The 24,308-nt window shown below is 33.8% G+C and overlaps 4 protein-coding genes across 4 annotated transcripts; 1 reads left to right on the forward strand and 3 right to left on the reverse strand.

Moving 5' to 3' along the window:
• Positions 1-1,242: 1,242 nt before the first annotated feature.
• Positions 1,243-12,306, reverse strand: LOC123704824 (protein MEMO1). The gene is made up of 9 exons (XM_045653318.1): positions 12,186-12,306; positions 8,914-8,995; positions 6,817-6,885; positions 5,671-5,783; positions 4,575-4,686; positions 3,590-3,655; positions 2,953-3,106; positions 2,540-2,644; positions 1,243-1,855 (listed from the first exon to the last, which is right to left on the reverse strand). Exons 1-9 carry the CDS (start codon positions 12,232-12,234, stop codon positions 1,718-1,720), a joined length of 888 nt encoding a protein of 295 aa, XP_045509274.1. The 5' UTR covers positions 12,235-12,306; the 3' UTR covers positions 1,243-1,717.
• Positions 7,649-8,144, reverse strand: LOC123704831. The gene has a single exon (XM_045653325.1). It carries the CDS (start codon positions 8,138-8,140, stop codon positions 7,649-7,651), a length of 492 nt encoding a protein of 163 aa, XP_045509281.1. The 5' UTR covers positions 8,141-8,144.
• Positions 9,854-11,593, reverse strand: LOC123704826. The gene is made up of 2 exons (XM_045653320.1): positions 11,098-11,593; positions 9,854-10,295 (listed from the first exon to the last, which is right to left on the reverse strand). The coding sequence occupies exons 1-2, from the start codon at positions 11,505-11,507 to the stop codon at positions 9,884-9,886; spliced, it is 822 nt and encodes a 273-aa protein (XP_045509276.1). The 5' UTR covers positions 11,508-11,593; the 3' UTR covers positions 9,854-9,883.
• A 4,634-nt stretch (positions 12,307-16,940) lies between the features above and the next one.
• LOC123704821 (ferrochelatase, mitochondrial) lies at positions 16,941-23,339 on the forward strand. Its single transcript, XM_045653315.1, has 10 exons — positions 16,941-17,181; positions 18,773-18,894; positions 19,505-19,670; positions 19,895-20,012; positions 20,437-20,538; positions 20,892-21,054; positions 21,591-21,746; positions 22,183-22,299; positions 22,686-22,813; positions 23,209-23,339. The coding sequence occupies exons 1-10, from the start codon at positions 17,166-17,168 to the stop codon at positions 23,309-23,311; spliced, it is 1,191 nt and encodes a 396-aa protein (XP_045509271.1). The 5' UTR covers positions 16,941-17,165; the 3' UTR covers positions 23,312-23,339.
• The last annotated feature ends 969 nt before the right edge of the window (positions 23,340-24,308 follow it).

Here is a 24,308-nt window from a genome sequence, read left to right on the forward strand (position 1 = left end):
ATTGGCGCCATCTTTACAATTTTTGCCGCGAATTGTAAAACAAGCAAAGAGAATGGGATGAGAAATACAATTAAAAATAAATATATATTTTACTAATTCCCGGTTTAAAATAATTTTTGAGATCCGAATCTTATTAACGTTTCTTTTTTTGTCGTAAATTGGACAAAACAGTATCTCATCCCATCTCATAGTGATGTTATATAAAAAAATTTGCCTTAACTTAAACGAATCTGTTAAAAATTAAACCTAATATAAAATGCGTATATATAACACTTATAGAGCTGCCGAAAAAATTTTTTTGAAAAACTTTTTTTTTTCCAAATTTCTTGGCAGTTTTTATTAAATTCAGCGTTTCTCGTAAAAAACCATTATTTTGTGATAAAATCCTATTGAGTCGCTACATTTGTGACAATAGTTTTGATTTAAAAAATCAGCCTTTTTAAGACTCATGGTTAAAATAATATGTTTTTATTTTATTTATTATAGGTATGAATATAAAAAAGGTTATTTTTACATATGTTTCAAGTATTAAATGCTTATAAACACAATATGTTTTTTTTTTTTTTGTAAAAATGTATATATTCCGATTAAAAACAGTGAATAATTGTTATTATTAAATGCAATATTTTCGACTTTTTATAATTTTTATAAACTATAAATTAGTTCATTGTTTATTGAGTTTTAAAAATCAATGTTTACTTTAAAAAAGGTATTTGTGAAAAGATACATTACATTTTTTACTATGTATATATATTTTTTTTCTAATATACTATAAAAGAAATATATTGTAATATGAATGGTTATTATGTGTTTCTTCTTTATATCTTAGTCTAAACATTTTGCGTGGTTTTTAATATATTTAAGTAAAAAAAAAATGTTAGGTTTAAAACTAATTAGTAACAGGGTTACTTGTAAAACACCAGCAACCTCAAAGGACAAGACAGCTAACATCATAAGTAACAACATTTGTTCTACGACTTTTGGCATAACGCAATAAATTATTTTTTAATGATTTTTTAAGCTTTTATTGTACTCTCCTAACGTTCGTTTGTAAGTCTATGTTCTATTCATTATCGGATGGTCGACGCGACACCCCCTTCCCCCTCTCGTTCGCTTCTTGTTTACGTTATTTTTGTAATGCACGTAGAGTTTATAATATTCAGATAGAAAATGAATTGAATATTTATTTTTGTATGAAAATAAAATCTAACAAATTATCAAAAGTCGTAGAACAAATACTTATGATGTAAGCTATCTTGTCCTGCGAGGTTGCTGGTGTTTTACAGGTAACCCTGTATAGTCTATAAAAAGCTAGCTTAAACTATACAAATTTAGCAACTACCATTTCATAAAATTTGAAGTGATAGTTCTTTAGACGCGCGTTAAGAGTAAAATTTCAAGGTCGCGTCATGGGAATACCGTCACGTCATGGAGTAAGGCGACGATTTTGGTATATTTTAATCTTGGAAAAGAAGTTACACTTCTGACACGGGTGTTCGACAGACACGCACGCTCTTTTTTTATTTAACCGCCGTCAAGTTACAAAAAAAGCCAAAAAGCGCACGGAAAGGGTTTACATAAAAAATAAACACCAAAAAATCAGCGTACGACTATTATTTTCGACAAAAAATGCAAAAAAAATATTTCCGGGAAAAAATGCATTTTTTTTATTGCAAAAAATCTAAATTTATACAGTTTAAGCCAGCCAAATAACATTCTATTCGACAACCAGGGACGCGCTCGCGTAGGAAACGGAAGAATCTTGCATGTTCATACATTGAGATGATTGAGCGTACTTCAAGAATTTCATTGACATCCTCGGACAGTTGGATTGGCTTTGCAGTTTGGCGATAGCCTGAAAAAAATAAAAACATATTATATTTTTTGAAAAAAAAGAAAAGAGTGTGTGTACTTATGTACACGCGTTAGAAGTTAAACTTCTTTGGCGTATGGAAAAAATACTAGAATATACAACTTGAACATAGTTATCAATTTCATACCACCTAGAACTAACTTCATGCTGTTAAATTTAGGTGTCGGTGTGCGCGCGCATCGTAAACATTCACTCTCATCATTTTTCTCCATCGCGCTAAAAGAAGTATAACTTCAATATATTAAACAACTTACAACAATTCATTAAAAGGAGTCTTTGTCTGTTGTATTGTGTTGTTGTTTTATACGTGGGCAAAACCGCGCAGCACAGTTAGTTATAAATCAAATTTCAAATTAAAATAACGCTTTTGAAAACCAAAATTTTACAGCAATTTGGAATTTTTATGAGACGTGAGTATTCAATAAATTTTATTTTTACTCAATAGATTTTTTTATGTGTGACTAGCTGCGCTTCGCGGTTTCACCCGCGTGGCTCCGCTCCTGTTGGTCGTAGCGTGATGATATATAGCCTATAGCCTTCCTCGATAAATGGGCTATCTAACACCGAAAGAATTTTTCAATTCGGACCAGTAGTTCCTGAGATTCGCGCGTTCACACAAACAAACAAACTCTTCAGCTTTATAATATTAGTATAGATTAGTGTTACCTGTAATAAAACTCCTATGGGATGTCTGCCGCAAATAGTGTTGCCGTACTCGTTGAGATACGCCGTGAAAGCGCGCGGATCCATTTTCTCCACTATGTCCATACCCTGAAACATTATAATTTTTTATTATTTATTATTTAACGTTACACGCAACGAGTTTCTTATGCACAGATAGAAAAGATAATTCATATAAAAAACTACACAAATACAATAGTTTCAATAAATGTAGACTTCATTCATTTATAAGTAACGGAATCGAGTGCCCTAGTGAAGAAGTCGTACCACCCTTTACCTATTTATCTTACCCCTAACCATATTTATCCAACCCCTTACCCATTTACACAACCCCTAACCGATTTCTCCAACCCCTAACCCATTTCTCCAACACCTAACCTATTTACCCAACCCCTCACCTGTTTGTCCAACCACTCGATGCTCTGATATATCTGCCCCCGGGAACTATCTCGCCACGTGTATCGAAACCGTGTGCCCCAGTGGCAGAAGTCGGAGGAAATTATTACTAAGTTCTGCGGATCGGCCAAGTACGGGGCAAGGATTGCGCCGTATCTGTTTTGAAAAAGAACAAAAAAGTCTTAATTAATTTATGTAAATTTTGTAACATGAAGCAGATTTAGGTCTTTGTCTTTGACTAAAAAAGATGTCATAGTTAGACATAAGTTTCATTCTACACAAATATTATATTTTTTTGTTTGTTTGTATTGAATGGACTTCAAAACTACAGAACCGATTTTAATGAGCTTTTTCACTCACAGAAATCTATTAGAAAGTAACATAATATACTATTTTTTTTTAACTATCAAGGGTCAATCCGAGCAGAGCGGGGACGAGCAGCTAGTCAGTACATAGCATATACATACATATTTATGTATGTTTGTCTGTTTAGATCCTTAAAACTACACAACGGTCTTTATGCAGTTTTTTAATAGACAGAGTGATTCAAGAGGAAGGTTTAAGTATATAATAGGTTTTAAAGAAAGCGAGCGATGCCGCGGGCAAAGAGCTAGTTTGTTATAAAGTAATCATACTCACTTGGCTTCCTTCTCCGGCGATAGCGTACCCACTAAAATAGGTATTATGGTGAAGCCTGTTTTGTACCTGAAAAAAGATAAAAATTTAAATAAATAAGTCAATGAGTTCCTTTAAATCATTATTTCTAGAAGTTTTTAAGTGTGTCTATACATGCAGGGAAAAGATATGATTTTATATTATGTATTTATGCACTTAAGTTAGTTGATGACAGAATGAGTGAGTGAGTTTAGGCGAGAATCAGTGAATGAAATGAGTCAATGAGTTACTAACTAAATGAGTTCACTAAGGAAAAGGATCAAGGATGATTTTATTTTATTTTTTAAATGTATTGTACCCTGAGCATTGCATATTAAATTTAAGTGTGGAATTTATAAATGAGTAAGTTTTTTAAAAGTGAGTGGGATAGTGAGTGAATGAAAAATATCACACAAAATTAATAGTTTTTATTAAATGTGTAAGTTCGTTTGTAACAGTAAATTAATTCAAGAATGATTACATTAGAAATAAGAATTTTTCCAGAATAAGGCCGGTTGCAGAGCTTGACCGACCATCAGTGCGTACGACAGTCGCGCTTGTCATATGTATGGAAATTCATAAAACCGTTCATAGCTAGACCGACCATACGCACGCGTATTCGTCGGTGAAGCTCTGCAACCGGCCTAAAAGTCAATAGTAAAGTAATTCTTTTCTTAATCAATAAATCTTTTCTTTCTTTCTTTTCTAAAGTAATCGAATTTCTTCTACTCTTTCGATAACTTTTTTCTATTCTTTATAAAAATTCTCATTTAAAAGCATTTACAACAGGTTGCGCCTGAAAAACACCTGTGAAAGTACTGGCTATTTGATCTTTGTTTTCTCCTAATCAACAAATCACGGTAACTAGTTATTTTTCGTGTGTGTTTTTTATATATTTTTACTGCTAATGAATAAATATTCTATTCTGTAAAATTAAATAACAATTAGATATAACGTAGTTAATACTCACTCCTCCATAACCTTAGCAATGTACGGTAGGTGCATTTCGATGGAATGCTCATCTTCGTCTGTCTGTATGTCCATCCTCTCGAACTGGCGCGTCGCTTCTAACTCCGCGTATACTGGAAAAGATAACTAAATTAATATATGCATAATAATAAAAAAGAGCGTGTGTGCCGGGCACACGTGTCCGAAGTGAAAGCTTTTTGGCAAGATTCAAAGATATCAAAAATGTTGCTTACTCCATGATGTGTACGGTATTGCTATGACGCGAAATTAGACTGTCAAAGTCTAAAGAATTTTCACTTCAAAAATATAGCCTAGTCTTAAATTTATACTAATAATATAAAGCTGAAGAGTTTGTTTGTTTGTTAGAACGCGCTAATTTCAGGAACAACTGGTCCGATTTGAAACATGTTTCGGTGTTAGATAGCACATTTATTGAGGAAGGTTATAGTAGTATAGGCTATATATCATCACGCTAAGACCAAAAGGAGCGGAGCCACGCGGTGAAACCGCGGAGCATAGCTAGTTTTAATATAAAATCTCAAACATTTATTTATTCAATTAGACTTCTACTAGAAGCACTTTTTAATCGTCATATTTTAAACATTTTCCACAATCCGTTGCGTAGTTTTAAAGATTTAAGCATACAAAGGAACATAGGGACAGAGAAAGCGACTTTGTTTTTTGCTAAATGCAAAACGCAGGCGAAGCCGCGGGCGGAAAACTAGTACACTTATATATAATTTCTACATAGTATAAAACACAGTCTCTTTCTCTGTCCCTATGTGTGCTTAAATCTTTAAAACTATGCAACGAATTTTGATGCGGTTTTTTAATAGATAGATTAATTCAAAAGGAAGGAGTTAGCATATAATTTACTAGCTTACCACCCGCGGCTTCGCCCGCTTTGTCTAAAACCTAATAAATTATACACTAAAACCTTCCTCTTGAATCACTCTATCTAACCGCGTCAAAATCCGTTGCGTAGTTTTAAAGATTTAAGCATACATAGGGACAGAGAAAGCGACTTTGTTTTATACTATGTAGTGATTTATAATATTAATTTACAATAGAAAATATGATAATAATAAAATACTCACTCTGTTTATCAATAGTGAGGTCGTATAGCGGTGTTGCGTATTTGTCCAGAGATGAGAGGGCACAGCCTCGTATGCGCACGTGGTGGGAGGGGCCGAGGATAAATATACGCTTTCTAAAATATGTTTTAGATTTATTAAAACATTATGTAGTCAGATTTAAAAATATCTGTAATCTACACTAATATTATAAAGAGGAAAACTTTGTTGATTGTAATGAATTGGCTCATAAACTACTAGACCGATTTTGATGAAATTTGGCACAGACAATCTTTAGACCCCGAGAAAGAACATAGGCTACCTTTTATTGCGAAATAAATACCACGGGCGAAGCCGGGGCGGACCGTTAGTATTTATATAATTTAAATAAAAAAAATTCGATCACGAGGCGGGACTCGAACCCGCATCCTTTCACGTGAAACCGGGGCGGATGGCGATATTTTTATTCTGTATAAATATATTTATTGGAATACCAAAAATATCAAATTAAATAGTGTAATGTATTGGAATTAATAATTTTAAGAGCCCATTTATCAATCCATGACCGCCTCCTTGGTACAGTGGTTGACGCGTGAGCGTAGAACCGAGGGGTCCTGAGTTCGATTCCCGGTGGAGACAAAGAAAAAAAAATCTCTCGGTCTGGCAGGACACAGAAGGATGATAACCTACTTGTCCCTAAAGAAAATCGACCAGTGAAACAGATGTATAATGCATCTACCCCTTACCCCACTTGGGGACACGGGACTTCACTTTTATCAATCCTTGATTAAAATTTATGCATATGAATTAAACAAAGTATTACCAACACATTATAAAAATGTCACCTGTTAAATATATCGAGAATCATTTTAATGGTTCTTTAAAATATTCGACCATTAAGTAACGATGGATTGAAAAACCAGTAAGTAGTCTGATGTATAGAATTAAAAACAACTTTTTAAAACTAAACACAACAGCTTGTCATTTTGTAGAAATAAAATTTACAATTTACAAATTTTTTGAGCTACTTTCAAAGGCAGATAATTGCATAGAATTGCACACATGTATATATATATATAATATGAATTGCATATATGTATAAAAAAACTTCAACAATTTTCGTCTTGGCTTCGCTTTTTACAGATAAATAAGAAAATAATAATTACTCACACAACTACAGGACTAATTTGTCTGTATGCGAATGCTGCGCAAGCGCCGCAATACGAATAGCCGGCGTGTCTGAAAATTAAAAACTCTATATTATCTTAAAATCGTAGGAAAGTCAAAACTGTAGGTTCTTTAAAATAATACTTATTCTTTAAAAGAATTTTAGTGTCTGTATGTCCAGGATAAACTCAAAAACTACTGTATGGATTTACTTCAAATTTGGTACAGAGATAGCATGAGACCTGAAGAAGGACGTAGGATAGGTTTAATCCTGGAAATCCTACGGGAACGGGAACTACGCTAGTTTTTTTTAACTACGCCGTGCGAGTGAAGCCGCTGGCGGAAAGCTAGTGAGACAATAAATAATATCTATACTAATATTATAAAGCTGAAGAGTTTATTTGTTTGAACGCGCTAATCTCAGGATCTACTGGTCCGACTTGAAAAATTATTTCGGTGTTAGATAGCCCTTTTATCGAGGAAGGCTATAGGCTATATATCATCACGCTAAGACCAATGCGGGAGAAACCGCGGAGCGCGCACAGCTCGTGTTAGATAAAATAAAATACTTTTAACTCATGATATTATAATGTCACCGATCCTTGATAAGTGAACAAAGTTTGAATAAAGTCAATTTGTCAGTTCAAATCGACTCATAACTAGTCGGTTACATACCAACGAATAGGTGAAACTAAAATAAGCGTGTTTAAAAAACAACGTGATTTCGAATATTTTTATTACAACTTCTAGGTGCAAAGAAAAAAAAACTACTTATTCATGATATTTTATTGTTACATACATATACAATTATTTACAAACATCTTTCGATACATTATTAACAATACGACAGTAACTCGTCTTCAGAGCAGGCCTTCAGACAGCACTCCATAACGATCTGCCGCTTACCGCGACTCGCAGTCCGCGCCTCGTGAGGCCTCAACCAGGGCCCTTTGTGACTTACTTCCATCTCTAGCCAGGGCCCTACAATACCTACATGCTTGTCTACTTTGTTCGCCAACCAGGGCCCTTTGTGACTTACTTCCATCTCTAGCCAGGGCCCTACGTGTTTGCCTTTGTTACTATCTCGAGCTGGTAGCCAGGCATTATCAGTCTTAGAATTCGATTCAGTGTCTAAGTCTCCGGTTTCCCTTATCCAAGGTTTTGTCACAAACGGACTGGTCTGACTATCCAACACCCACCCATTGTCTCGCTTCTCGTCATATCCACACACCATAGCCAGGGCCATCGCCAGCCGCCGCCCACAATACACATTCGGCTCTGCTCTCACAAGCAGTACCAAAGACAACAGAACGATTAACACCTTCATTGTATCGAGGGTGGATTGTGAATGTGAGGACGCAAGACATTTTCGTGGTTTTATACTTATCGGAGATAATGAATATTCAGGAGATTCAGGTAGGTATATTTTACACTTGGATGAAGTTATAATCTTCTATTAATAGATTGTGGCGTCTGTTTTATAATGAACTTTATATGACACCACCCACATGATAAGTCTAAGTTAAGAGACGCTTATACTTAAACTAGCTGTGCCCCGCGGTTTTACCCGTATTGCTCCGCTCCTGTTGGTCTTAGCGTGATAATATATAGCCTATAGCCATCCTTGATAAATGGGCTGTATAACACCAAAATAATTTTCAAATCGGACCAGTAATTTCTGAGTTTAGCGCGTTCAACCAACAAACACTTCATCTTTATAATATAAGTATAGATTATCGAAATCGATAATCTATACTAATATTATTATATATGTACTATTCGAAAAACTTTTGATATCTAAAGTAGCTACTTAACCTAATGAGTAAAATGCCATTAATATATTTATTAAAATAAAACGAGAAATATCTAAAACTTTAACTTTAAACACTCCCGTATATAATAAAAACTAGCTTACCGCCCGCGGCTTCGCCCGCTTTGTCAAAACCGAATAAATTATATATTAAAACATTCCTCTTGAATCACACTATTACAAAAAACCGCATCAAAATTCGTTGCGTAGTTTTAAAGATTTAAGCATACAAAGGGACATAGGGACAGAGAAAGCGAGTTTGTTATATACTATGTAGTGATAATACTTACGGGGCTATAATGGCGCGAGCTGGTCCATGCGTCAGGTCAGCCTTCGACAGCCATAAGTCCAATTGACGTGATAGTTCTGAACCTGTAAAATATTTAAGTCCATCTTTAGAAAAGCTACATACAATTGTCATCCATACTAATATTATAAAAGCGAAAGTAACTCTGTCTGTCTGTTACTCAATCACGCCTAAACTACTGAACCAATTTTCATGAAATTTGGTATGGAGATATTTTGATACCCGAGAAAGGACATAGGCTACTTTTTATCCCGGGAGAATGACGCAATCCGGGAAATCCCACCATCGTTTTTCTTTGACTGCGCGGGCGAAGCCGCGGGCGGAAACCTAGTACCTATTTAATAAAATAAAATTTTAATAGGTACTTAACTTATAAAACAGTATCAGGTATTTAGGTCCTATCCTATAAGTAATTAGTAATATTATAAATGCGAAAGTTTGTGAGGATGGACGTATGTTTGTTACTCTTTTACGCGAATATTACTGAACCGATTACATTGAAATTTAGCACAAATATATAGGGTAACTTGGATTGGCACATGGATTAGGTTTTTAGTCCGGAAATCCCACGGGAACAGGAACTATCCGGGTTTTTCTATAGAATTTAATAAAATAAAATTTTAATACTTAACTTATAAAGTATCAGGTATTTATCTATACTAATATTATAAATGCGAAAGTAACTCTGTCTGTCTGTCTGTCTGTTACTCAATCATGCCTAAACTACTGAACCAATTGTCATGAAATTTGGTACCTATAGAGATATTTTGATACCCGAGAAAGGACATAGGCTACTTTTTATCCCGGGAAAATGACGCAATCTCGGAAATCCCACGGGAGCGGGAACTATGCGGGTTTTTCTTTGACTGTGCGGGCGAAGCCGCGGGCGCAAACCTAGTATGTTAATAAAATAAACAACACCATATACAAAATAATATTTAATAAACAAACATCTATTCATTATCACCCATCATCAACTCAATTTTCTCTGACACTTCCTTGATCAATTTCTCACTAAAACCGGGAAATTTATCTTCAAATTCCATTTTTAGACTGTCGAGATCAAATCTATCTTTTTCCAAGTTGTCTATGGTTTTCTGTGACAGTTCATACTGGTTAAACTTGTCTATGTCCAAATTGGAATGTTTCTTTATCTGTTCCAAGCCTTGTATAGCGTCATTGACTGCATCTAGCAGTTGTTTATGGCCCGATTCTTTATCATAGCCAAAATCTATGTTTTTAACTTCCAATTTGTCGAGACAGGCTTGCTCTGTTATAGAGAGTTTCTGCAACGTATCTGTTATGTTTGAATTTTCCGTTGTTTCGTAGAACTTTGCGCAGTCTTGGTTCTTTAGATCTAGCAGCCTGAAAGGAGAAGATATGGATTATTATATTATGATAAATATTAATATATTATCTGTATTTTTTTAACTTCATTATCTATACTAATATTATAAAGCTGAATAGTTTGTTTGTTTGTTTGAACGCACTAATCTCGGGAACTACTCGTCCGATTTTAGGCTCATAGGCTATAGGCCGGTTATAGGCTGTGTCATCACGCTACGACCAACAGGGGTGGAGCCACGGGGGTGAAACCGCGCGGAGCAGCTAGTGTCTGTATAAAAAGGAAACTGGAAATAGACTGCTATGTTGTAAAAAGTTGCTAGTAAGTATCTATTTCACACAATTATTTATTCAATTAGACTTTGTCTTGATGTTCTTTAGAATCATCTTAAATCTATAATATAAAAATGAATCGCAAAATGTGTTGGTAAACGCATAACTCGAGAACGGCTGAACCGATTTTGATAATCCTTTTTTTATTATATTCCTTGAAGAACGAGGATGGTTCTTATGAAGAGAAAACGTAAACATGTACCACGGGCGAAGCCGGGGCGGACCGCTAGTATTAACATAGATTTACCATTTACCACCTGTTTGGAGAAAGCAAACATTATCATCAAATGTATGAAAAATTTTACACACACACCAATATTGTACCATTGGAGAAAGCAGGATAAATTAATATTAAATTATAGGTGTAGAAATAAGTGTAGATTAAACCATAAAAATTACAAGAACTTTGTATAATATGATTAAAATCATCTTTTTCATCAAATGTATGAAAAATTTTACACACACATTCTAATAAGTATATTAATCTTACCTCTTCTGTTCAACAACGAAAGATATATCCTTCAATCTTCTATTAGTTTTATCAAGTTGTTCGATCGTTTTATTAAACCTATCAGCCAATTGGCCCATCTGAATATCCATTTGAGTTTCCTCTCTTACAATCTTTTCATCCACCAGACAATCTTCGACCATAGCCCGTAAAAACTGCCCATACGCAAACTGATTATTAATTAATAGCATATTCTCGAAATCAGGTAACGGAGAATCACTTTTGCACATAGTCACGTCGCCTTCGCTTATTTTGGTGGAGTTTAAATTCACTTTTGGTCGAGCTTTCGTATCTTTAGGCGGCAATTTTCGGGACGTAGAAGGCACACTGGTTGTGGAAATTCGTTTCGTTTTTAGATTTCTCGGCGGTCCCATGGTTTTGTTTTTATCCATTTTGAATTAAATCTCGTAAAAAATCGTAAATTAAAAACTATTGGCTTGAAAATATTGTTCGAGAATGACTTATGACAGTTATTTGAATTGCTGTCATGGCGACCCACGGCACGATTTGTTTATTGTTCACGTTCGGAAATTATTTTAGCCAAAACTTATTATTTTTATATTCTTTGACTAATAAAAACGATATAAAATAAAATAAAATGATTAATTATTTATACAATTTCTATTAATATAACTGTATTTTTAAAGTATTAAAAAATTCATTGAAGGATATCCAAATTTATGAACGAAACGTCAGAAACGAAAATTCATTGAACTTTCAACTTATTTTGACCTTTTGATCAAATTTTCAAAAGTTAAACATAGAAATATGCCTTCATCTAGTTACTTATATGTTAGGTACTTTCTGGATAAATATATCTTACTAATATTCTATATTATTTACTTATATGTTAGAGAAGAAGAAAAGGTTACTTCCCATTGCTACCAAAATTCGAAAATTTTCTTCTAAATTTGTGCCCTTCGTTTAGATGCAGGTCATTACCCTTTGCATTTCGCCTTTCAAATATTTAATAATACCACTACCACTGACGAAGCGTTTTGTTTTTTGCATTGTTTTCTTTATTTACTTCAAAATCGATCGCAAATAAATCGACCTGAATGATAACTTACCATTTTCTGTGTACCAGCTACCAGCATGCGATGCATTACGACACGACATCGTTTTAACTTTTGATTAAAAACTTACGAGCTTTTAATAAAATAACAACAATGCAATGGCATGTAGTTTTCAGATTACAATACAAAAATAATTTGAAGTAACAAATTTGACTTTGACGTGTTGTATAACCTAGTTAGAAATTCGTTCATTAATATTGAACATAGATAAAAAAGAATAGAAACAAAATAATAATTATTTATCTCTGATTATTAAATCTTGAAAAAAAAGCATCATATTGTGATATATATCTAATATTTCGTTTTATGCACCACTAAAACCATATTATTAATATCGTTCACGATTTTACCAAGTGTAGAAAACATAAGATTTGTAATGGATAAACCTGTGGGCCCAAAGTATTGCTTTATGCCTGTGGGATAATCTCTTCCTTTCTATATCGCAGATTCGCTTCCTAAAGTTAAAAAAAAATTGGTTGTCTGTAAAGTCGGTTAAAAGACGATAGTTGAACGTGACAACGATTGTGTTTCTTTGTCGCTCGTTCCGCGCTCTCGCTTGCACTTCAAGCCTTACATGGAACGCCTCATAGTGAGGTAACGCCGCATGAGTCATGTTTTTTCGTGCGTGCAGGCGGCTCTATCGAATTATAAGACGTTGCCAAGTCAAAAATTGGAAATTCGAAGCTTCTGATCACATTTACATTATTATGTAGGAGCTGAATCAGCTATAACGGAGTCGGAGATTGATGAGCGTTTTAAAACCAATAGATGCAGAAAATGATCTTCGAATTAATTCAAAATCTTTTTACTTATGTAATTAGCTTTACGACGAGACGTCGCATCTTTATGCGTATTCTATCGTCTGTACAATGGAGAGTGTTCTGACGAGTTGTTTGAACTGATACCTGCCGCAGACTTCCATCATCGTTCTGCCCGACACAAGGCAAAGTTTCATGCTCACCACTTAGATCTTTGGCGTACGAGCACAGTGCGTTTTTCTCGTAACTTTTTACCACGAACTACCAAATTATGGAATAGCCTCCCCGCAGCGATATTTCCTAATGTCTACAACTTGAGTGTCTTCAAGAAGAGAGTGTACCTCCATCTCAAAAAGTCGGCAACGCACCTGCAGAATCCCCTGTAGATGAATATGGGCGGTGGACTCGCTTACGATCAGGCGCTCCACAAGCCCGTTTGCCCACTCTAATAAAAAAAAAAAAAAAAAAAAAATAATTAAATCTTTTGACATGTTTTTTTCAGAAGCCAGATGCTTTCTGCGAGCCTACTAGGAATTAATATAGTTCCAAGGTTCCTAGTACTTGAAAGATAGATCGTAATCTGAGGTAATATAAAATTCGTGCTAATCACGAATCGCGTTCTCCAAGTATCAGCTTATAGGCATATAGTGTCTCGGTTGTTTAATAATTAATTTAAATAAAGTATCGTATCCTAATCTTAAATATATACTAATAATATAAAGCGTAAGAGTTTGTTTGTTTGAACGCGCTAATTTTAGGGACTACTGGTCCGTGAAGAAAAATAATATTTCGGTGATAAATAGCCCTTTTATCGAGAAAGGCTATGTATCATTACCTTGCTAATACATACTCTAAGATCATTACGCTAAAATCAACAGGAGTGAGGAGCGAACCCCGCAGGTGAAACCGCGAAGCGCAGCTAGTGTATAATATGTAATATGTTTCATCTTTTTTTACTTTAGGTATATGAAATATCCAATATAAAATTACCTCAGAAAATAACGTAGTCCGTAGAAATATAAATACCAGTTGTAGGGAAACACTGTAAGGCTCAGAGCAATAAACCTATAGAGTACTTGTATCGAGCGTATACAATTTACATATATTTGTTTTTCTCTATCTAAAGAAGACGTCGTATGAAAGAATGAGATAGCTATAGACTACAAGCTACGTTTCAACATAGTCATGGCACCATTTTTACTATAGGTACGTATTTATATAGATAGAAGGTGATAGTGATGGGATGTGCTTCAATCGATAAAATCGTGAATGCATTTTGCATTTACGGTTTCGTGAAATAATAAATAATAAAAAAAAAAACAAAATTAATAATTAATTTCAGTTCAATACATTATTTTTTTAATCCTACGAATATAATTAAGGCGAAATTATGCGAGAATGGATAACTTTCTCTTTCACTGCTGAACCGATTACAATGAAATTTTGTACATACACACATAGGATAGATTTTATCCCGGAAATCCCACGTGAACGGAAACTGTGTGGGATTTTCTTTAAAAACGCGGGCGGAAAGCTAGTATATTATAAAATAAATTTTAAAACTTAAATGTACCTAATCCTACTACTATAAATTATAAAGGCGAAAGTTTGTAAGTATGGATGTATGGATGTTTGTTACTCTTTCACGTAAAAACTACTGAACCGATTACAATGAAATTTAGCACACATATAGAAGGTAATTTGGATTAACACATAGGGTAGGTTTTATTCCGGAAACCCCACGGAAACGGGAACTATGCGGGTTTTCCTTTGAAAACGCGGGCGAAGCCGCGGGCGGAAATCTAGTTTAAAATAAAGATAGAAAGGCACAGTCAGCATGAAGGAATCATGCAGCATTTTAACAAGTTCATAAAAGGACAGTCTTAAAGAAAACATTTTCCTTTCAAACTAATAATAAAGCGAAAGTTTTTGATGATGGATGTTTGTTACTCTTTCACGCGAATACTACTAAACCGATTACAATGAAATTTGGAAAAATTACTTTTGATCCCGTAAATTCCACAGGTATGGGAACTATGCGGGTTTTTCTTTGAAAACGCATGTATATCAAGTATGTATTTCAATAGTAGTTTCTCATCTATGAGAACTGTCATTTAATCAACCGTTTAATTGTCACATAGTTACACAAGTAACTTATGTGTAAAAAAATTCCAAATAAAAATTCACCTTCTTTAATCAAATGTATTTATTATGTACAGGAACAAAAAAAAACGTAAGCGTAAGATTGCACAATTCTTCTAGAGTTCGAAATGCAGTGAACACAATCTAGCAAATTTCGACGGCGTCCAATCTACTCGTCTCATGTTTTATACCCATTTTTTATTTAGCTCTGGAAATCTAAAACAAAATGAATTTATTAATAATCTAAAAGAGAAAATAATAAACAACAAACTAAACACATAAGTCAAATAAAACTACAACGTGGTATTTTTTATTTTCCTGCTGTAGAAAATTTACATCTATTATTTGCAACAACAACTACATATAAATCTGATATAAGAAACAAAATAAATAAATCAACGTTAATATGAAATAGATTTTATGTCATAAATCGATAATATACGCTGGATGTGTTACATCACTACGGTGGTAAACAAAATGCCAAATGTGATAATATTGTGACATTTTATAAAAATTATTTAATTCTTTTGTATTCCACAACCCCATAAAGTGGGTAAATGTTACAGTTACAACATAGAATTATAAAAAAGCGCTTGATAAAACCTTCAAATAGGGTTAAAACATAAATATTTAACAATTTGCTGAAAATCACTTACCGATGGAAAGATATTTTCTCATTGTTTTCATCCAAAACTCCCATTCGACTATTGATAGCCGGTAGCTAAACATACAATAGTGATTTTAGCACACTGACAAATAAAAAGAAACACTATACACTTTATATTTTCTAAATATTTCGTTAAAAACACTTGATGCACCGAGACCTCCAGCTGGAAGGCAAACAAAATATAGCCGGCGCGCTACGTTTGAAGACAGTGCAGATACTCTATCGCTATCTCAATCTGGCTTATGCTGTTATTGACTAAGAGTAAGTAGATTAGAAAATATGTATTTTGTTCTGTCTCAATATAAGAACTCTATAGGTTTATTGCTCTGAGCTGTAAGGAAATCTCTAAAAATTTATCCACAGATTACGCAAACTCGTACATATTCAATTAGAGTTTAGACATTTTCTAGAAATACTTTGAGTCCACATTTGAGCCATAGAATTTGGAATCGTCATAACATAGTTTTCCATTTACTAAATAGGTATTAGGTAGGCACCACGTAGGAACAGAGCAAGTAATATAGTATAGGTTGGTAGCAAGGTTGGTAGCGTTGGTAGATACATTCAGTACATTCTAAGGTCGCGTTTCCACCTGCAAGAAAACTTCCGCGAGAAATGTCCGACAGTCTGTATGACAGCAACTTGAAAGTCTACTTCACGTCTACTTGCAGGTGGAAACGCGGAATTAGACTTGCAAGTTGCTGTCAGACAGACTGTCGGACATTTCTCGCGGAAGTTTTCTTGCAGATGGAAACGCGGCCTAAGTACTATAAGACGTATAAACCACAGTATAAACATTAAAAAAATATAATAATAATGTGAGGTTAAAGGTACAAGTCCGAGACGGGCCGCAGACCGCAAACTGCAACAGCAAACTGCAAGCGACAGCACTTGTTTCTATGAACATCTATGAAATTGATTCTAAGCGCGGCGACACTGCTGCCTGCAGACGCGACGCGCAGCGATTCATAGATCTTCATAGAAACAACTGGTGCCGCTTGCAGTTTGCTGTTGCAGTTTGCGGTCTGCGGCCCATCTCGGACTTGTACCTTTATGCTCATTACGCATACCACAATAAAATTCGCACATGACATTTCAAGAAAATTTTTAAACGTAACTCAATTGTCATTTGTCATCTTGTATCTTGTATGATCTTGTACCTATCTTGTGCAATCATTTTTCTATCGAAAATATATTCCATAGAAACAGAATTATGAATGTATTCATCGATTGTTCTAATTGAAATTCATTAAGTTTTTTTATTTAAATATATACATAACTTCCTGTCAACTTAAGTGCTGTGAATTTTTTCATAACAACAACCGGTTTAAACATTTTCTTTAATTTATTAAATTATTAGTTATTCAGTGCAGATTTGTGATAGTAATAGGACTATAGTTTTTCAAAATGTTGTCTTCATTATGTAAGTAACGTCTTTGTCTATCTTTTATTATAAAAATTAAAATAGCCAACAAAATATATTTAAAAAAATGTAGTGTGGACTGTCTGTAACATAACTATGTAGGTAACTTTAGATTGACAGGCGGTTTTTGCATAGTAATCGCAGCGGAATCAAGTTATTACAATTCCAAATTAGGTATTATGTGTTTTCGATTTAAAAAACAACTCTAACACATTTTTTAATTTCCCTATTATTCTAAAGTTGTGCAATTATATTTACAAAATCTTGGAGTAATGAATAAGTTGTTGTTGTTACAATTATCTTTTAAAAATAGATTATTTGAATTGAATAAGGCCTGAATGATAAATATCTGTAGAGGTTAGATTTTAACCATCGGATCGGACCACAACACAATAGATTTTCTATTGTGTCTGTGATTCCGGAGGCTGAGTTATTAAACAATCAACATATTATTATAAACAGTCTAAAGCTATAAAAGAAATACATATTCTTGCTCTAAGCAGAAAAAGTATTCATTATCTATACGAAATATAAAAAATTATTTAATTAAAATTATCCAAAATTCATGAAAAACTCAAAAATATATTGTTATTTGTTACGTATATATATAAAAAATAGAAGAAAAAAAATGTGCCAAATCTCTAGTTCTTATTTTAAGTTAACAACAAGCATGACCTAAAAGATAACCTGTAATGTTATTACCAATATTAGCTAAGAAAAATTCTTATAAATATGATAGTAAATTAGGTATTATATAATTTTATAATCTTGAAATAAAAATTCAAGGACACAATACCACTATTATAAAGCTGAAGAGTTTGTTTGTTGGTTTGAACGCACTAATCTCAGGAACTACTGGTTCGATTTAAATTTTTAAAATTATTTCGGTGTTAGATAGCCCATTTATCAAGGAAGGCTATATATCATTACACTAAGACCAACAGGAGTGGACTGTGGAGTCACGCGGGTTAAACCGCGAAGCAGAATTACTAAGAATTGCACCTTCCTTCCTCCTATAAATATTCAATCTTATCTATACTAAATAATTAAAAAAATATTTACTAGATTTCCGCCTGCGGCTTCGCCCGCGTTATCAAAGCAAAACCCACATAGTTCCCATTCCTGTGGGATTCCTGGGATAAAACCTATCCTATGTGTTAATCCAAGTTACCCTCTATATGTGTGCTAAATTTCATTGTAATTGGTTTAGTAGTTTATGTGTGAAAACCATACATGCACACATACATACATACAGTACTCCAAAAGTGATAATGCGCATAGAAATCTTCGTCACAGTTCGGTAACTGACATATTCTCGGAGCGTCCGAAGACGATATGTATAAAGAGTGGTAAAATACATTTTCTTCATGCATAATTTAGTAAAATTTGTTTAGTAAAATAAATACATTTTGGAAATACGACAATAAGCGAAGATTTACATGCGCATTATTAATTTTGGAGTACTGTACAAACCTTTCCTCTTTATAATATTAATATAGTATTTATAGCTATACATTTAAACCGTTCAAGACGAGGTGTCAAAAAGAGTGTCTTAAAAATAAATAACATAAACACGCATTATGTATTACAGATCGTCAGAACGCAAAGTTATGGCCGCAGTTCGTCAGCAGTGTGCGAACGGCCAGTCAAGTGCAAAAACCAAAGACGGCTATAATTATGTTGAATATGGGAGGTCCACAGACTGTTGATCAAGTAAGTAAAATTAATACATTTTGAATGTGTTCAAAAATTATTTGTGTGAAATAAAAATAAAGTGTACACAAATCATACTAATATAAATGCGAAAGTTTGTTAGTATGTATGTTTGTTAATCTTTTACGTAAAAATTACTGGACGGATTCGAATGAAGCTATACAGGAATGGGCTGTATACGCATTTAAGATATCTCCGAAATAACATTCTGATATATTACAAATGTAACATGTACTCTATTAAAAGTTAAGCATTTGTACATGTTTTTCTCTTATTTAATGTTATTTCTGTATCTCTATTTCTTCTGAGTCTGCAATAAAGTCCTACTAATATTATAAATGCGAAAGTTTGTGAGGATGTGTGTTTGTGTGTGTGTTTGTTACTCTTTCACGCAAATACTACTGAACCGGTTCCAATGAAATTTAGCACACATATAGAGGGTAACATTGCATTAACACATAGGATAGGTTTTATCCCGGAAATCGCGGGAACGGAAACTATGCGGGTTTTCCTTAGAAAATGCGGGCGAAGCCGCGGGCGCAAAGCTAGTATTATATAAATAAATATAATTAAAAATTAACAACAAACTTAATAATATTCCATTACCCAGGTAGGCGACTACCTCCACCGCATCATGACGGACAGGGACATGATCCAACTGCCCGTACAAAGCAGACTCGGGCCGTGGATAGCGAGCCGCAGGACAGAGGAGGTGAAGAAGAAGTACCAGGAGATTGGTGGTGGCTCACCGATATATAGGTGGACTGATTTACAAGGTATGCCAGCCGGTTTGTAAATGTCCTAGGCTGTTGGTTAAATGGCGAAGTTGATAACTATGTTAATAAAAAAGAGCGTGTGTGTCGAGCACACGTGTCAGAAGTGAAACTAAACAAAATAAAAAAACTATAAAGGTACCAAAATCGTCGTTTTCTCCAGGACGTGATGGTGTATCTCCAAGACTTGATAAGAAATATTTTTTTTTTTATTTTTTTTTTCATAGGAAAACTCCTAACAGAGGCGTTAGACCAAATGTTACCAGCTTCCGCGCCACACAAACATTACATAGCGTTCAGATATGTACCACCTTTCACTGAAGAGGCTTTGGAACAATTGGAGAGGTAAATATTATTCCAAAAAATAAATGTAAATTACAAACTGAATTTAATATTAACAATTTTTGCACAAAAATCGGCTTTGTTAAAATCTAGACAAATTAAATGAATTGATTTCACTTTGAATTCCAGAATTAAACATATTATTGTTTTATTTTTAAGTTTGGTTATTAATAAAATTAGAAATTAATCAAATCAATAAGATTTCACGAATTGAGTTAGGAAAAACGACTAAAATAAAAAGAACGACGAAAAAAATGTAATCGGAATTATTTTTAGCTGGAAAAAGAAACAAAAAGGTAGATTTAGACTTATCAGTGTGGTGCAAAAAGGTTACACAGCATGTGCGAAACTTGATATAACAGGCTAATAAAAAAAAATTCTAATTGCGAAAAAAAAAACCAATTGAGTTTTTATTTTTTCTTTTCAGCGATGGAGTAGAAAGAGCGATTATTTTCTCCCAATACCCACAATACAGTTGTGCTACGACTGGCTCCAGTTTAAACGCTATAGCTGACTTTTATAAAGACAGGTGAGTTAAAGATAGTTATTAGAAAAAGATAAAGATAGTTATTTGTTTAGGAAAGGTTTATACACTAAATCTATACTAATATTATAAGGCTGAAGAGTTTTTTTGTTTGTTTGAACGCGCTAATCTCGGGAACTACTGGTTCTTTCGGTGTTAGATAGCCCATTCATCGAGGAAGGCTACAGGCTATACATCATCACGCTAAGACCAACGGGAGCGCAGCAATGCGGGTGAAACCGCGGGGCACAGCTAGTTTTGATATAAACATGTCACATTTAGTCTATTTTCTCTTTTTTAGTTGTCTAGAAATATAAAAAAGGGGGCAAAAATATATTTTTTTTTTTTTTTTTTTGCAGGAAACGACCGAACATCAAATTCAGTATGATTGAAAGATGGGGTAATAATCCCCTTCTAGCTACAGTATTCGCGGAAAGAATTAAGGAGAAGCTGTTACTGTTTGACGGCAGTGTACGGAACCAAGTTATGATTATGTTCACAGCGCACAGTCTGCCACTTAAGGTGAGTTATTTTATTATATTAATAATTTTTGTTAATAACATGTATGTGTAAGAAAAGTTTAATTAATTTAATGCGAATTATTATGTGATAGTTATTTATAACTAGATAGAGAAAATAAAAAGAAATATGAGATTATAAGTCATTATTATCATAGCTTATCATACGTTGTGCGTAATATTATTTTCTAACAATTTATTTCCAGAATATTAATCATATAAATAGTCTAAAACTTTCGCAATTCCACTGAATACGCCTATACGCTTAATAAATATATTTTTTTACTGAACCAATTTGCATGAAATTTGGTATGGAGATATTTTGATACCCGAGAAAGGACATAGGCTACCTTTTATTGCGAAATATGTACCACGGGCGAAGCCGGGGCGGACCGATATTTAATATAAATTTATAAAGAATAGAAAAAATCCGATCGATAGGATGCGGGTTCGAGTCCCGCCTCATGATCGAATTTTTTCTATTTTTTTTCTATTCTTTATAAATTCATATCATTTATATAAAAAAAATTTTCACTTCAGGCGGTATCCCGCGGCGACACATACCCGCATGAAGTGGCCGCTTCAGTATCGGCAACTATGGCGAAGTTACAAGTGCCGAACCCACATAGATTGGTGTGGCAGTCGAAGGTTGGACCGCTGCCGTGGTTACAGCCTTATACCGATGATGCTATTAAGGTAAATATTGAAAAACTGGTCGCTATTTGGTGTCTTTACCCTGGTAAAAGTATGTTGAGGTCGGTATTAGGTGCCTTTACCCTGGTAAAAGTAGCTATAGGTCGCTATTTGGAGACTTTACCCTGTTAAAAGTAGCTATAGCTCGCTAATAGTAATTATTGTTTTTATATAAGCCAATTTTTAAAATCACAAGACATGTTGTACATCTATATATATAAAACTCAAAGGTGATTGATATAGTGATCTATCAACGCACAGCCCAAACCACTGGACGTATCGGGCTGAAATTTGGCATGCAGGTAGATGTTAGTACGTAGGCATCCGCTAAGAAAGGATTTCCCGAAATTCTTGCGGGAACGGGGAAAAACGGGGACGCACGTACAAAGTCGTGGGCGGAAGCTAGTATTTTAATATATTTTTTCTTTTCTTTTCACAGGCGTACGCGAAACAAGGCGTGAAACACATGATCCTAGTGCCTATTGCGTTTGTGAATGAACACATAGAAACTTTGCACGAATTGGACATTGAATATTGTGACGAAGTTGCTAAAGAGGTATGTTTTTTATTCGATACTAGCTTTCCGCCCGCGGCTTCGCCCGCTTTGTCTAAAACCTAATAAATCTATACTAGTAATATATACTAATATTATAAAGCTGAAGAATTTGTGTGTTTGTTTGTTTGAACGCGCTAATCTCGGGAACTACTGGTCCGATTTGAAAAATTATTTCGGTGTTAGATAGCCCATTTATCGAAGAAGGCTATAGGATATTTATCATTTCACTAAGACCAACAGGTGCAGAGCACTGCGGGTGAAACTGCGGAGCAGAGCTAGTATTAAATAATTATGAAGATTTCTTTATCACAAAAAAATTTTTCGTAAATTAAATATTTTTTTAATATTTTTTTGTGATTTTTTGTTGTACATTTTCGTTTTTTCAGGCGGGCGTAACACAAATAGAAAGAGCGGCAGCACCAAACGATCATCCGACATTCATAGCTGCGTTAGCTGACGTAGTTGCGAAACACATCACAACCGGACCAGCCGTTTCGAGGCAATATCTGTCTAGGTGAGTACAGACAGATAAATTAAATATTTATATAATACAGCTATTTAGATAAATAATATTAAATAAAGAATTTAAAATATATACACTATTAATCACATCTACTTCAATTAAAACAAGACAATCACTTGTTCTTAGCAAATTTATAATATGTAGTAGCTGTCCCGCGGTTTCACCCGTATTGCTCCACTCCTGTTGGTCGCAGCGTGATGATATATTAGCCTATAGCCTTCCTCGATAAATGGGCTATCTAACACAGAAAGAATTTTTCAAATCGGACAAGTAGTTCCTGATATTAGCGCGTTCAAACAAACAAACAAACTCTTCAGCTTTATAATATTAGTATAGATACAAGAGATATCAAGTATAGATAATTAGATAATAATATATTTTTTCAGGTGTCCACACTGCGTTAGTAAGAGGTGTGAATCTTCGAAGGCATTTTACAAGGATTTTTGCAATTTTGATTACAACACTGAGCCTCAAATGACAAAAGTTTAATAAATAATTTAGACAATCTGTCTTTTAATGTAGTTTTTTGGATATTCTAAATGGCTTTTTCTTATTGATAAATTACATGTATTATTTTTATTAGATGAATTTTGTATCAACTATATAATATATTGATGTTACCAATCAATTATTTTTCTCAAAATTTAAAAATTCCGTTAGTTTTCAAAAAAAATAAAGTTTAAAATCAGACGAATTGGTGGAGTAATTTTCAAATAGTTAAAGTAAAACAAAAATATACTGGCTGAATTGATAACCTCCTCTTTTTCATGAAGTCGGTTAAAAGTATGAGTATTTTTCATAATACTTTGGTTAATTGAAGTCTGATATTTTGATTCTATATAGAAATAGTTCTTCTTATGTCCGAGTATTATGAAAACTGCACCTATTTATTTCAATATATATTGTATGTATAATATTTATGACATAACTTCTGGATATGTTCTGTTTAGCTTATCTATCAGATAAATTGACAATGTATGATAAAATTGGTCGTGTGAAAGTGATGGGCTATCTGGGACTTTATCAGCAAGTGAAACTGCCAATTCATATTCCATAATATAATAAATAAAAACATTCTTTTTCAATTCATTTATGAATGCATTTTTATGTATTTAAATAGCATTTATTTTATTAAAATAGTTAATAGACCTATTGATACACAAAAATTTCATAAACATCGGTCAAGCCGTTTCAGTGTGCGTTTAACCTTTTGACCGCCAGAGCAAAAACGCATCGCCGTGCCCTCCACGCCAAGCCACAAATTCAATGAGATAACCTTGAAAATAGTAGGGAGTCCAAAATGTTATCGATAAACATAATAATTCACGTCTGAATATTTGAATAAACAGCTTATAACACAAAAATAATATTTATTTAACCTCATCTCCTACTGTAAAAACTTAAGACCACATTTATAGCAACTATCAACAAAAAAAATCAACCTTTTGAGATACGAAAATACATATAAAATTGCAGCAAGTTACAG

Source organism: Colias croceus, chromosome 30 (assembly GCF_905220415.1).
Source record: "Colias croceus chromosome 30, ilColCroc2.1".
In the NCBI taxonomy this organism is placed as follows: domain Eukaryota; kingdom Metazoa; phylum Arthropoda; class Insecta; order Lepidoptera; family Pieridae; genus Colias; species Colias croceus.